This window comes from Crocodylus porosus, unplaced genomic scaffold, assembly GCF_001723895.1.
Source record: "Crocodylus porosus isolate Cpor-Errol unplaced genomic scaffold, CroPor_comp1, whole genome shotgun sequence".
Taxonomy (NCBI): Eukaryota; Metazoa; Chordata; order Crocodylia; family Crocodylidae; genus Crocodylus; species Crocodylus porosus.
This window is the reverse complement of record NW_017728886.1, coordinates 44657123-44672787: the sequence shown is the minus strand read 5'-3', so window position 1 is coordinate 44672787 and position 15665 is coordinate 44657123. Positions and strand designations below refer to the sequence as shown.

Sequence of the window (15665 nt, the reverse complement as noted above, 5' to 3'; positions counted from 1 at the left end):
TGTGCCGGTGGCCGGGAGCCGGCAATAAAAATGGCCGGCCACCGGCACACATAGTCTCTCCTGCCATAAAAACTGGGTGCGTCTTATGGTCAGGTGCGTCTTATGGTCCGAAAAATACGGTACATGCTATAGGGGGTATATGCAGTAACACTTCAAATTAAATTTACCAAATCATTTTCATACTAGAAAGGGGGGTTTCTTTGTTTTTTCATTTGTTTTAGAACTTTAAATTTTGGCTTTGAAACTTTCTTTCTGAAGTTGAATATTGGTACAAATTTTGAGTGAAAACATTTGTGGGAGGGGGAGGGGTGTTAAGTACTAAGGAAGAGCAGGTGGGAAGAAATAACTTTTACCAAGATAAACACATTTTTCCTGTGGGTGTTTTTTTGTTGATGTTGTTTTTTCTTCCTGTAATCATTTGTAGCATCAGAAACTGGGGTAGAAAGAAACCATCCCCAGATTTACCCTGGAAATGCGAGTTTGATTTGGCTGTTAAAAGGCTGCCAAAAGTAAATGTAGGAGGGAGAAAGGGGGGGGGAAGAGAGAGAGTGTGTGTGTCCAACTTCTAGGATAATGCTCTCAGTTCTGTTGGTAATGCACATTTAAATAGTTGCCGCAAAGCCATTATTACCATAGGAATTACAAAGAGATTTTGGCCAATATAACAATATAATGTAAAGTCTCATGTGTATCTGTCACATATATCGTTTTTACTTCTTAAAATGCAGAATGGTTTGAATTTAAAAAAATAACCCTAAATTTGGCTGGCTGCTTCTGAACAACAAATCAAATGATACTGTTTGTGACTAGCTGTCCCTTACAAACATATGCTGTTAGCAACCCAAAAAGCTGAAGGGTGACAGCAGGACTGAACAATCATTGAATCAAATTAAGGTGTTTTTCAGCCTGTCATCTAAATAACCAGTACTGTGGGAAAATACTCTTTGGTAAGCAGGCTCCTTTGACAACAGCCTCCTTACCCAAACAGAAAATTGAAGAGAATTGCAAATATTTGATTTAGTGCATCTTCCCCATAAGTGTGCAGTTTCTGTTATAGAAATAGTTGAAGCCTGCTCCTACAATCATGTGTGTGTAATTACTTGCTGCAGCTGCATATAGTGCCATGAAACAGACTTCTAACCAAGTCCCTTAAGTTTTTTCTGCACCTTTTTGGAATTGGATGCAACTAAATTCTTACGAAAATAGCCTACCTTCGGTTTCCTTAATATGAACAGTCTCTGGTTAGATTCACACTTCCAGCTTCACAGATAAGTGTTTTAAACAGGAGAAATAAGAAATATCATGTACTGGCAGCTAAATACTATAATTCGCAATGTGTAAGAACTAGAGACTAAGATTTTTAGATTAAGTTCCTGACTTAGAGTAGATATACAGCATGTTTGATTGTGTTACTTTACTGTGCTCTCTTTTTGTATCCATTTGGGAGATCCCTGCTAACTTATGTCATTGTTTTATACTGGCAAAACAGTTTACTGTCTTGATTTTTAAAATGAAGGCAGCTTGTTTCCTATTGAAAGAGTTACTTACTTTAACTTGTGTGTTGGAGTAACAAAAAACAATTTTTTAAGCACAGAGGAAAAGACTGAATTATATTTGGTAAGCCTGCATTGGTTATAGATTTTACATTGCTAATACTAGTAGTTTACTTTACCCTAAAAGTAACTTAAATACAGATAGGAAGTTACTTTGACATTATGTGGCAGCAAAAAGTTTGTTCTTGAAATGGAATGTTTAAGTACTCTCATTAAATGTAATAGCAGAAAATTGCCTAAAAATTGCCCCCATTTCTAGGTGGTGATCTTTGCATAAAGCTGTTGATTTTGTTAAGTTAATACTAAGTTATTTAATACATTTAAGCTCTCTCTTTTTCATGTTTACAGGTCTTTTACCACAATTATTGGGAGTAGCCCCGGAGAAGGCTATAAAACTTACAGTAAGTCTGAGAGGAGTGGTTTTGTATTTAGCCAGAATTTGAATATCTGAATTTCTTAAGAGAATACTTTTCTGTTTTTTGTCCTTTAGTGTACTGGAGTATGTGTTAGTATACTTCCTGGGTTTTGTTAGATAAGGGTACAGCAGTTGGTCATATCTTACCTGTGGGCATTGCAAATGGCATACTTGAATTTGTGAAAAGGGTCTGATTGAAACCTAACATTTTAGGGTTTATTTCAAAAGGTATAAAGTCTGCATAATTTTCTAGTTTTGCTCTTTGTTATGAAATAGTATAGACCTTGATTTTTTTTTTGTTTCTTGTCACAAAGAAATACATGTTTTGTTTTGTTGTTTCCCATAACCAGTATTTCTGTGTTTAATTCCTAGGTTAATATAAGTAGTGCTGGCATAACAAAGAACTCTGCTATGAAAGGAACCTGTTGCCATGTATTCTTCTTCTGTGCATTTACTGCTCTTTAGCATTTAATTTTAGATGTCCTGAATATTTTGAAGGCATTAAAATGTTCTCAGTATAACCTAATCATAACACATTGTTTATACACAAAAGCCAGTAATGCACATTTTTTAAAATTAAGCTACCATTGCTGTAAACCTGACAGCATCTTGGAATCCAGTTTTAAATCATTTAATAGCTTTCCATTTTGCTATATATTTAGTATTGTATATGCTTGCAAGTTTCTTTGAGATTCCTAAGTGGTAAGTATTAAATGATTTAAAACTGTGTTCCATGATACTAAAAGCTGTTCCTTGAAAGAATGGCATTAGTCAGTTTTGTAATGTTTTGTATACGATGTCAGATTGATTTAATATTGTTTGGTAGTTCAATGAGGGATATAACATTTGGATTGATTTTAATTTTCAAATAAATTTGCATGAAATTTATATTTAAATTGCACTTTCCTATCATTTATTGGCTTTCATAACATTTTTCTTGAGGTTAATGATTTTGTGAGAGATAAATTTATGAAAAAAGACGGCTCAGTCCCATTGGCAGCAGAAATTCTTGCTGGCGGATGTGTAAGTACCTCCTTTACATTTCCTACATTTGTGAGAGATTTAAGTATTTAATATATAATGAAACTGTGGACTAAGGCTTGTGTTTAACCACAGATCCAGTACAAGGACAGAATCTGCTAGAGCAACTCAGTTCTTTCCTAGATAGTCCAACCATTCTTGATGGAAGGGTAAATGTTTCTGTGCTTCTTGCCTGTTAAATTCTCCATGTAATTCCTCACAGCTTAGAAGCTGTTTCCTTAATAAAAGCACATTGGCTGGAGCTTGTGGTCTGAGCAGGATTCATGCTAACCTTTCCAGAAGTTAATGATTAGTGCATTGTTTCACTCTGATACCTGCCCACCATGGCACCCGCCCTAAAGATGTATTGCACCCACTAATTTTCACTTTTTTCAGTGATATTGGCTTTGTAAATGGCAAAAGCTACTTGTGCTTCCATGTGTTCGTGGCAGACGTGGGTTGTGTACTGTTAACTCATTGCATAATGTATTGCTGAATGTAGATTGTATTTAAAATCCACTGCTTTAAAAAATAGATATTTTTTTCCTTGTGCAAAATAGTATCTTAATGAACAGTAAATGATTCATTTTGTATATGACAGTATTTTACATTTTGGTTTAGTGTGGTCTATTCACACTAAGGCTCACTTTATCTGGTGTATTGATTATGTTCAAGTAAATGTAAATACTTGAAGTAAAATGAACTCTTGTTCAAAGACTAGTGCACTTTAAAGATAAAGAACACTGTTTATTTAAACTGGCTTTGATCACTGGGGCAGTGCAGGGGCTGATATATTTTCAATCTAACTTTAAGTTTCTGCTGTCATAGGACAGATGAGGTCAGGTTTTAAAGCAGGTCCTACCTGTGCTAAAAACTTCACTAAACAACAACTAAAAGCCAAAGTATTCTATCTTAACATCAAGAGGTGTAGAGCTTCGTTCTGTACGTGCTTTCAAAGAGCACACTATGGTTACCTAAGCCTCAGGGTGAAGTTTGTTTGAATGAAATGCAGGCTGAGAAGTTCTGGCTTTCTGAAATTCTCATGAGATGGGGCAGGATTTGGCTGCTGTCTGACTGCTCCTTCTGTTTGATCACTGACCTGTCATAGACTGCCAGGTAGGATCCCCTTGTTCTGTAATTTTAGGAGCATTCAGGAGGGAATAAAAAGAATGTGGGTCTTTAAAGTGCTAAATAAAAAACACACAGTAAATGAGAGGAAAATGCAGTAAAGTACTTGTAGATGTAAAACTTTTGTCCTACCCACTAGGAAAAATTATGTATGGTAAAGTTATGTTTCCATCATTCAGTACAAATCTTCAAATTTAACTTTGTGTCTAATTGAATCTTAAGGGTTACTTTAATTGACAGTTTCTTATTTTTTATTAGGTACAAGTAGCACTAACTCTTTCACTGTGCCCTATCATATGTGAGAATGCAGTGAGAAGCTGTTTTACCAGCTTCACTGTAAATAAAGGCTCTGCTTTAAGAGGAAAATGGCTTGAGAAATATTTTTAAAATGCTGTAAATGTTGGATTATGCTAGTTGGTATTTGAAATATAACATTAATAATGAGATTCTACATAAAGTTCTGTCAGATGTAGCAAAATGCCCTGAGTCGTCTTTAATTAAAAAGTGTTTCACTTAAGTGGATAGTTTAGTGCCAGACAGCTAGTTGCAACTTGTCTTCCTGCAGGTGGTCTCAGGTATTTTTGTGTACCTGTTTCAGGTATAAAGCACAGATTTATCATCAGAAGTGATGCCCAGTTATTGGGGAAAAGGATATCCACTTCCCTAGCTGGATCTAAATATAAGCTTAGAATATGAGACACCCAGGGTGGGATTTTCAAAACTTTCAGCACTACATTGGCCTTTGATTTCATTAGCACTCCTCAGTTTTACACTGACTGCAGTGGGAATAGAGTGAGACTGGTACCTGAATGCTTTTGAAAATGCCAGCTTAGACTTTTACTTCAACATTAAACAAAATCATCTTTTACAACAGAGGCAAATATACAGTAGCAAAGACCCGGTCTTGGTTCTTTGTCAGTCATGATCCTACAGTTTTCCAAGTATTCCAAGAGTGTCATGATTCATCTTAAATGGGGAGGGCAACCATATTAGGGAAATCTACAATCTTTTAAGGTAAATCTTAGTATTTTGGTTTAGATCCAGCCTTGAACATATTTTAACATTCAGCTCTAAGAAAAGGGATGACCAAATGGCTCAAGGAACTCCTGCAAATGTTTGGCTCTTCGGTAATACAAAGGGCTTTGAAGAGGTCAGTATCACCTGAGCAATTCCACTCTGCTGTTTGTCCAACCATTGCCAGGCATTGACTTTTAAGTCCCTTGGGAGCTCACCTTGCATCATAATTACTGAGAATTAGTACACATGGCTGACTTTTGCACTTGTAACTAAAGCTGCTTGTTTCATTGAACAAGCCTTTTTCTGTTTTGTAAACTGTTTTCTCTCCTGCAAAAAAAAAATGCAGAAAAATCTTTGCCTCATGACCTCATGGTACTTAGTTCAGTTAACAGCCTGTTTCATAGCTTTTATTTATGTGAAGATGAAAGTGGTAGCTTGTCTGAGATTTTTTTAAAAAGTCCTAAAACACAATTAGAAATATAACCTTTATAGATTATATTTGCTATAGTGGCTTGAGGAGAGTTGATGTGTAAATTGCTCTATTGAATCAGATATTCTAAATTTTGTTTCCTCATTTCGAAGGTATTTTGCTACTGTGAAGTCACTGCTGATATTTATTATAATGTATTAATATTTATGCAACAGTCATTTGCACAATGCTCTACAGTCCTTATGAGATGTGGTCCCTACCTTATATTTGGTGCTATTGTGGGAGTCCTTCTGGGATTCCTGCAGTTTATGGGAATCCTGAATAACCTCTCTCAAGAGAGTCTGCTGTCTAATAACATAGTGCTCTGCTAAAGGTATGTAAAGGAAGGACAGGCTAATTTCTTCCAATGTAAAAGTGAAAAATGTGTCACGTGTTTGTCCTAATATCGTAGAATCCTTGAAGGCAGTTGTAACAAGAGGATGAGTTTATGGCTGTAAGTGCAGCCTGAGCTTCTTTCATAATGGCTATAATCTTTAGTTTCAAAATAAAAAACATTTTTCTTTCCATCTTTCAATTTATTTCACAGTGGTAACTGTTCTAAAGAAAGGTGCTGACATGTAAACCTTAATAAGATACTACATCATTAGCAATATACCACTAAGAGAAGGGGAGTAACAAAATGTAGAAGATTGATTATATTTTGAAAAATGATTATTTATATAGAGTGTAGCTGCATATTGCTGTTAAATGATTAACACATTTTAAGTAAATCAAGCCCTCCTTTTGGGGCATAATCATTATCGAGAAGCTGTATTTGCATAAATGACTTGGACTCGTTTGTCCTTAAAAAGATACCTCTGTTATGAGCATTCTATTTGTTTTCTTCATTATTACAATTTTCTTTCTAAATGAAATGATGGCAGAATGAACAACTTGACATGCTAGTCCCTTTCTTTGGAACAACACAAGTTGGTCCTGGTTGCCAGGACAAAAAAGAAGGCGAAGTCTCACAGTAAAATATACTGAAAAATCCCTGGATTCTTCATTAGCAAGAGTAGGAAAAAGTAAAGCAGTCCTACTGAAAGAAATCAGCTAAAGAACATCTCTGAACTGTACAAATATCCATATAAATCAGTGACCTAAAGTTTAGCAAGAAATGTTACAAAGCAGAAGGTTTTTGGCCCCTTAATGAACATGCACTATCTCTGTGTGCTCTCTATTACCCAGTTTAAATCATGTAGAAAAGTATGACCACATGTCCCAGACAGATCTGATTTTATATAGGCTGTCAGGACTGTTTCAGAGGCATTATCACTGTTATAATAACGTTCAAATATACTGGATGTGCTTGGACAATCTTAACTCTGAAATGGAACGTAAAAATTAGGTATTGGTATGATTCACAGATTTGCATAACCAGAAAGTATGCACAATCCCATCCAAAATTAGTTTTAAAAAGTGGCATGCAATGCAATTCCATGTAATTTGTGTCAAACAATTAATCATACTGAAAAATGTTATATTATTGCTTACAATGTTGCTTTTTGTTATGGAAGGCAATAAGGATGAGTCCAGTAGTGTCCTATGAATTATGTTTGTTCTTTCTCTAGCATTTGTAGTCAAGGTAGAAAGCAGAGGGACTCCAACTCCCAGACCCTTGGATGTCTTGCCTGCAAGAATCCAGAAAGTTTGACAAGACTGTAGACTAAAGGAAACTGGAGGTGCCATTCTTGTTTTCAGTGTGCAGAAACTTAAATCTGATAAACTTATTTTATTTGGCAGGGAAGTCTGGGTTATGGTTAAAAAGAAATTCACTGCTGTATGGCAGGAAAAAATTGTGTGCGTATGGGGGGGCAGTAGGGGAGAGAGAGAGTGACATGTCTAGAAAAAAAATATAAAACAGTATCTTTTTTTAAAGCTTTAAGTTCTGGTACAGTTTGTTTAAATAGTGAAACAACAGTATTCTTTATGATTGCCAGGATTAACTATGAAAAGAAATGGAGTGCACTTTATGAACTCTTAACAGATTAACTCTGAGGGCTGTTCTCTCTTCCATACATGCATATAACTTCCATTAGTGTCAAGGGGAGTTGGATATGTTCATGAATCCCATCCCCCCCCCCATCTTGTTTTAAGGAAGGACTTTGTTGGATCTTAGCTTCTTTTCATCACCAGTTCAAATTAAACTTGTCCGTTTATTAACTTAAACATCTCTTAATATAAATGCCTCTTTATTCAGCTGTAAATAATGTACCCTTCTCTTAGAATTTACGCATACACAGTAAGTCATAACTATATATGAGCCATATAGCTCTAGTACATGTATCTGGCTCCAGACCCAAATTTAATTTAACAGGTGCTACCTGGTCAATCTAGATGTATTTCAGGAGTTTTACGTTTGAATTATTTCCAGTTAATTTTTCCCCCAACATTAGTTGTAGACACTATATTGCAAGGCCAGGGGTAGTTCTTTCAGGGTGCTGTACCTAGGGTATTTTTTAAAATACAGGTGGAGGAGTTCACAGCATAGTTTTCCTCCATCTTCACCCCTCCCCCCTATGCTTGTAGGTGTGTATTTTATTTTTCTAATAATCCTGACTTTTCAGCCTTGCCATACTTGTTTAAAATTGCCTTTCCTATTAACATTAATTATACCTATGAAATACCTGTTCAAAGTGGTGATTTTTATACAGTTTTATATTTTTTCTTTATCTTGTGAATTTAACGTACATCTTTATATGATATTCACTATGAAAAATCAAAAATACTAATTTTCCAGTAATAAATTTTTTTACAGATCATAAAACAGTTTGGGAAAAGGGATTAAGCTGACTGTTTCAAGCAGTAAAAACAGAGTATCCATGGACTAAAGGATACTGTTTCTCCAATGAATGTGCTTAAATACTTGGAACATTGTTTTACTGTTAGTTTGGCAACAACCACTTTGAAGTTATAGCATTGGCAAGATACTTTATTGCCCCAAACATGTTTTTTTTTAAGTTACTACTATTTTCTCCTCTTCCCCTTCCTGTTCCCTCTAAGGAAGTTGAAGCTTTTAATATTTACCAGTACTGGTCAAAAAAGAAAAAAACAACCCAAATCAGGAATTTAAAATCTAATTTTCAAATAGAAAAGTGAAGCTATTTATGATGTGACCAAAAAATAATAGGTCACAGTTTTAATACGATTGTCAAAGCTTAAGACACGGAAGGTCTGTAAATCATTAAATGATATTCCATGTAGTCAAAATAGACAAGTACAGCAGACAGAGCCAAATGTTAACATATTTGACAGGTCTGTAACCTGATTGCTTTTATAATGCCAATCAAGTAGGCTCCACTTTGATTTCTTGGCTAGGCTTCTGAAGAATTGTCTTACCTATAAAGTGGAAAATATCAGATCTACTATTTTTTTCCATGCAAAACTGGTCAGAGCTTGTAAATAAACCATTTTTTTTCTGTTTAGCCACGTCATTAAAAAATTATTGTGAAGACATTTCAACAACTTTTATCAGTTGTCTCAGAAATCATAATTAAAAAGCAGTAGGAATATGCTTTTTTCTCTGTTTAAACATAGTAATTATTATCCCATTTACAAGGTTTTACAGTGAATGTTTGAAGGAGCCAGCTTCGCAGTTTATCCTACATGTGGACATTAATGAGCCAGCTTTAAATTCACTGAGACTGCAACATTCTCAGCATTATAAGCCATCCAAATTTGAAATCTTTTCACCAGAGCTAGAGAAATTCCAGAACAAGTCAGATTAGAATGGAGGAAATGTAGCTCTAACTGGCAATGTCCGTATGACTCGTGCTGGGCTTACTCATCATTGATCAGTGATCATAAGCAGAGGAAGATATACTCATAGTAACAGTATGTATATGCTGTATGTAACGTCCATTGTTGAAGACTGGTGCTGGAACCCCTACTAGGAACGGATGAGCAGTAGCAGCTGAAAAAGCAGAGCCCTATACTTGGTGTAAGAGAATAAGGAGAAATTTCCTATCATACAGGATGTGAGTAGAGCACCTGCTGAGAAGAGAAAAGCAGACAAGAAAAGGCTGGTTCGGGTATCTCCCCTAGATCTGGTAGGAAAACAGACAAAATAGCCTTATGAAAATCTTCGGAAAGACGGTTATATCAGTTTCAAGGACTCAAAGTTGATTTGTTTTTCTTCATAATCCAGGGTGTATTAATCTATCTGAAATACTTGTCAAGAAGACTTCTTTTTTACAAAAGCCCAGGATTATCCATTTTCAACTGATGGTTTAACCAAAACTTCAAGTTTGTGGGTAATGAAATACTGTGTTAAAAATTAGGTTAAAATTCATTTAAAACATCAATGAAAAATAGAATAATGAAAAATTTGTTTACATTTACATGATTGTTTTTTTTCCAGGGAAAAAGATTACTCTTCATTTGAAATAGTGCAGCTCACTCTTATCACCAAAATGCTGCTGCTTAAGGGTTCCAGCAAAAAAATATCTTAATATGTCTTGGCTCTTAGGTATTTGGCATTTTTTCGGGCCTAGGGTTAACTAGTCTGGCAGAGTTGAATTTACTTGAACCAAATAGACAAGATGGGATTTGCATACAGAAAGGCATGCGTCTTTCCAGGATGCATCCAGAACCTTTTTTTTTGAACTTTTTGTTGTTTGAACAAGTCCTGTAAAGAGGGTTTGAGGCACTGGACTGTTAGTGAATCTGTGTTCTGCGTCTGATTGATTTTTCCTGTCTCCTGCCTTTTGAGTACCTTCATTAGATTGCAGTTGAAAGAAACAAAGCATAGAGCTAGTTCTTACTATGTGTATGGAGTCTAGCCCTTAATTAGGATTACTAAGTACATATAAAAATCAGTAGTAAAAGTAGTGCTTTGTAACTGTCAGGATGTAAGGACCCCATGGATTTTTCTAAACCAGTGGTTTTCAACCTGTGGTCTGCAGGCCCCTGGGGGTCTGCAGACTAAGGGATCTGCAAAAGATGACTGATCAATCAAAAGTATGTGAATACCCATACTTACAATTCAAAGGGGTCCATACCTCCATTCAGAAATGTTTAGGGGTCAGCAAATGAAAAAAGGTTGAAAACCACTGCTCTAAACCATTTACCAGGTAGACCGTTAATAGTTGAAGTAGAAATTGAAACAGGTTTGATGGTTTGGAAAAGTGACAGCATATTTGGATTTTGTGGGTGGGGTTAGGGTAATTATTACATGTGCTTTATGTAATGTCTAGAAAACCAGGAGTTACTGTTAAAAAGTCAGCAGTATTTACTGCAGTATTTCTCTGTTGGTTTTTTTCAGGTAAGAAATAACTGCTACACTCTAGACAGCATTATTGGGAATTGTTTTCTGTTCTTTTTTGTAATAGTTATGAATGTGGGAGTTTTTGGTATTTTTCTCCTCCCCACTCCACAAATTAAAATTATAACAGATTTTTTAAAAAGCACATATTGCACATATAATCTTTATATATAGAACCTGAAGCTGATAGGAAGGCTGGGTCCTATTGTACAAGCATAATACACAACAGCCCCTTCCCCAAACAGTTTGCTGTCTAAATGACATGATGTGACCAGGAGGATGAACTGAACAAGTGAGCTGGATGTGATGGAGATGGGAGGCCCAAGAGGTGGGGTAGTAGATAATTGGTAGATTTGGAACAATTCTTAGTCAGTAGGAGTAATCACAGCTGTCCACATGACTAGCCATTATCCAGCTGTATGGTGCTACATTTACTGAAGAGGTAACTTTCTGAGTGGGGTATTGATGGCAGATGTGCAGACATCTGTAATATGCAGTAAATCTGCATACATCCTTAGTGGGTAGAACAGAAAAAAAAAGCAACAGACATCATGGGCTAGAGAAGATGAAGATAACTTTGGGGCTGCTAAAATCTTATTTTATTTTTTACTAAAAAAGTATTATTGATTATAACACCTGTGGAAAGGAAAAACTGAAGTATGATTTTTTCTGGGGGCGGGGCAGGATCTTTTAAATCTCACCACATAAAATCCCACAAAACTTGCTTCTAGATAATTACCATATTTACTCATATCCAAAACAACTTTGAATTTAAGACAACCCCCCAATAATTAGATTCTACATGTGGAGAATTTACAAAAGAGCATAAGAAAATGTCATAATGGATCAGATCAGTGGTCCATCTGACCCAGTATTATGTCTCTTAACCGTGGCAGGCATGGATGCTAGATGGAGAGCATTGATTTGGGTAGATGGAGAGTGATGTATCCCCTATCTGTTACCGTCCATGGCGTTATTGGATAGAGATGCCAGAGGAAACATTTTCAACCATTCTTTTCAACAGCTATTAACAGTTCCATCATCCATGAATTTATCTAGTTTATTTTTTAACCTGGCAGTGCCATTGGCCTTCATCACCTCCTGTGGCAGGTGCATTCCAAAAGTTAAGTACATGTTGCATAAAAATACTTCCTCTTTTAGTTTTAAACCTTCCTTTTTTTCAGTGGCTTTTTCCTAGTTCTAGTATTCTGGGTCTTGGGTGAACAACAGTCCCCTGTTCACTTGGTCCAAACCCTTCATAATGTTATAGACCTCTATTGTATGTCCTGTCAGTCTTCTCATTTCCAAACTGAAGAGTCCTAGCCATTTTAGTCCTTTAGTATGGGTTGCTCTTCTCTTTACATTTTCCAATTCTACTACATCCTTTTTGAGATGCAGAGATCAGACCTGCATATTCAAGGTGTTTGAATACCATGGACTTCTATAATGGCATGACAGTGTTCTCCATTTTGTTTTCAATACCCTTCTTAACGATGCCCATTTTATTGGCTCTTTTGGTCACCACCATACATTGAGCTACCATTTTTAGAGAACTATCTACAGTGACTCCAAGGTCTCTTTCCTGAGTTATAACAGCTAATTCAAGACCTATCTTTGTGTATGGATAGTAGAGGTTATGTGCATTACCTCAAACTTGTCTGCCATTTTTTTCTCACTCTGCAGCTCCTCTCTATCAGATTGGGATTCGACTATCAGGAATAATTTGGTATAATTTGTTATAATTTTTCATGTATACAGTCTGATTACTGGAGGGTTGTTTTGTATTCATTTCCTCCTCCTCACCGCTATAGCGTGGAAAGCAGCGGCAGGGAGAGGCAAGAGGACTGATTTCCTGCCTGTTCCCCTCTCCCCAGCCTACCTCCACCCCACTTGTTCCCCCTACCAAATGCACTCTCTGCTCCTGTGCCTGTGGCCTCTGCTCCCCTACCTCTCCCTGCAGAGCTTCCATCCTCCTCTCCCCAGCTGTTTACCAGCACAGCTCTGGTCCCATTCTGGCCTGGGGCATGGAGCACAAGGTAGGTGTAGTGGCAGCAGTCCCAGGATGCTGGAGCTCCAAGCCCAGGTCAGGAGTTGGAGCTCCAGAGTTGGATATATAGCAGCTGCTTGCTCCCCTCCCCTTGTACTCCAATCCAAGACCAGGGCTTTTCCCTCCATGTTGATAAGGGGAAAATATGTAATTTTGGATTCAAGTAAATACGGTAAGTTATTCTCCAGAATTTACATGTCATCCTTTTAGCAATTTCCATATGTGAAGATATTTAGAAGTGCTTTTGATTCATTGAATTGGTAAGTATATCGATACCATGCTACAGTAAGATAAGAAATGCCTATTCTTTTTAACGTAGTGGTGGTAAAGACCTCTTTATAACCATGTAGCGCTCACTAGATGATTTTGATTAGATAGCAAAGTCTAAAACAATTTTATTTATTTCTTGCACTGATATGTAGTTAGGTGATATATATGTAAATAAAGTATATTAATTTTTTTCCCCTGTAGGACAAAATGCATTTTTTCTTTGTCTGCAGGAAAATACATAGACTGTTTCCATTCCTCCTTTTCCACCCAGGGAGCAGAGGGAAAAGGATATGATAGACACGTGTATACTACTGTACAAGGTTATACTGCCATCGAGAGGTGTTTAATGATATCATAATTTCCCAGATCAGAGTGGAGTCGCGTTAAGAGAAGCTCTAAAGATTAAAACAGTCCTTTGTTTAAATAATCCACTTTAACCCGTGTACCTATAAAATATTTAACATGCCTTAATATTATATATTTGTTGTTTGGCATAAAACTGAAAGTTATATATACATCCATATACCTATAAAATATTTAACGTGCCGTAATATTATTTTTATATATAATATTAAAGCATATTAAATATTTTATAGGTATATGGATGTATATATAACTTTCAGTTTTATGTCAAACAGCAAATAAAGGGTACAAATACTGTTTGTTAGTATATAAAGCATTAAGAATCACTTTAAGTTGTAAGCTCAAATGATGCAGTAAACGGAGACTTAGATATGTTATGTCTTTAGTTCAGGTGCTAGATGCTTGCACTGAGGTCCTGTGGTGCATTTTCTATATAGCCTTTGTGGTATGAATGCCTGCAAATCAATCTCACTCCTCACAAGATGATGCTATGTTATTGACTACACATTTTTTCCTGATAATCTGAAATAGTACAGAAATTATGATTTATGTATTGTAGTAATATCATAATGGGTTTCTGAGTAAAATGTAAAATGACTTTGGAAGGAGGAAGGATTTCAGTACAGTGATTGAATGCATTTAGACTGACCCTGTTGTGGGTTATACTGACCCAATTACGACACACCCTTTAAAGACCGATCTTGTATATAATTTAGAGGGAATTTTTACTTGAAGGATATTATACATGTAAAAGCAGTATTCTTGCTTTTTCAGCTAAGACTGTGAAGTTTTAACTTGCTGTTTTTCAGATAAGCTGAAAAAATTCAGAGTTAAAGAACTGTGCAAGTTTTAAGACAAAATGCAGAAAAATAGGGGTTGCTAGGATGTAGTAAAGAGAAGGCATATATTAAACTGTTAGCAAAAATTTACCCAGAAGGGATCATGTAATATGGTACCCATGAAAGGGAGACCATTTAAGATTGAGGTGGGTTGGATTTAATTGCTTTTTATTCTTTGATAGTTTCAGACCAAGCACGTTGTTAACAATATCTGCCTTCTTGAAAGATGCATGAAGATACTAAATATTATTACTGGAGCCTGTCCAGCATCTAATTTCTACTGAAAAGTTTTTAAAAAATGATATTTTAAAGTTCCTACCTACTTTTGCCAAGTAAACTGACAGGAGCCAATTTTTCGTGAGGTTTAATCTGTGTGTAAATAGACAATATCAATACCTACGGTGGGTGAAAGACATGAGTGATTCACTTCATTTCAGCTAGTCTAAAAATGCTGTATGGAGAAAGGAAGGATGTTCTTATGATTTCAGCTGGTAGACTGGGGTTTAGGGATATGGATGCTATTATTGGCACTGCCACAGGCTGACTTTGTGACTCTGGCCATGTAACTTGATCTCTCCACTACAGATTCCTTATTTACTAACTTGGGGTAATAGCTCTTACATCACAAAGGCATTATGAGGGAACAGCCATTAAAATCTGCGAGGCACTAATATACTATGGTGATGAGTGCCGTATTAAAGTCTATTAGTATTAAACTGCAGAGAATACTTGAATTAGAAAGTAATAATGCCTTTTCTACGTTAGGCACTTTTTCCTCTAAAATATTGCACTGTTGACAGTAGGAGCTCCATGTGCTAATGTAGACAAGCTACAGACAGCTACTAATATGCATGACTAGTGGACATTGTGGTTGAAGCGCCACGCTCATCTGCTCATGCAATCACTGGAGCTGCTTCAGTGCTGCCTTGTATAGGTCTGCCTTGCATATTACAAATTGAAGAGGAGGGGAAGCTGAGGGTGGGCAAAACCTCTTTCTGGACATTGTACTCAGGTGCTGTCTGGCTCATCTTGCTGACCTGAGGTTCATATTACATCTCTGGTGCAATGTAAACCCCCCTCTTCCCCCCCCAGTAAATGACAACAGTGTTGGCCTCACATGAGGACAGAGATTTAAAAAGTTTTTGTTGGAAGTTTCTCCAGCTGAAACTGTTTCTATCAAATAATATGGTAGAGTGACCATGCCTGGCAGTGGCAAGTACGAGATGTTGGTCTAGCCAGGCTGCCGACCTTCCTGCTGTGATGCTGTGTCTGTATAACATG

At 36.4% G+C, this 15665-nt stretch overlaps 1 protein-coding gene across 1 annotated transcript in view; it reads left to right on the top strand.

Moving 5' to 3' along the window:
• SLC25A13 (solute carrier family 25 member 13) overlaps window positions 1–15665 on the top strand; it is a 135622-nt gene that overhangs the window by 94317 nt on the left and 25640 nt on the right. The window contains exons 12-13 of the mRNA XM_019533630.1: window positions 1902–1954; window positions 2911–2991. Of these exons, the coding sequence (XP_019389175.1) occupies window positions 1902–1954; window positions 2911–2991 (134 nt within the window). The remainder of the gene's footprint in view (window positions 1–1901; window positions 1955–2910; window positions 2992–15665) is intronic.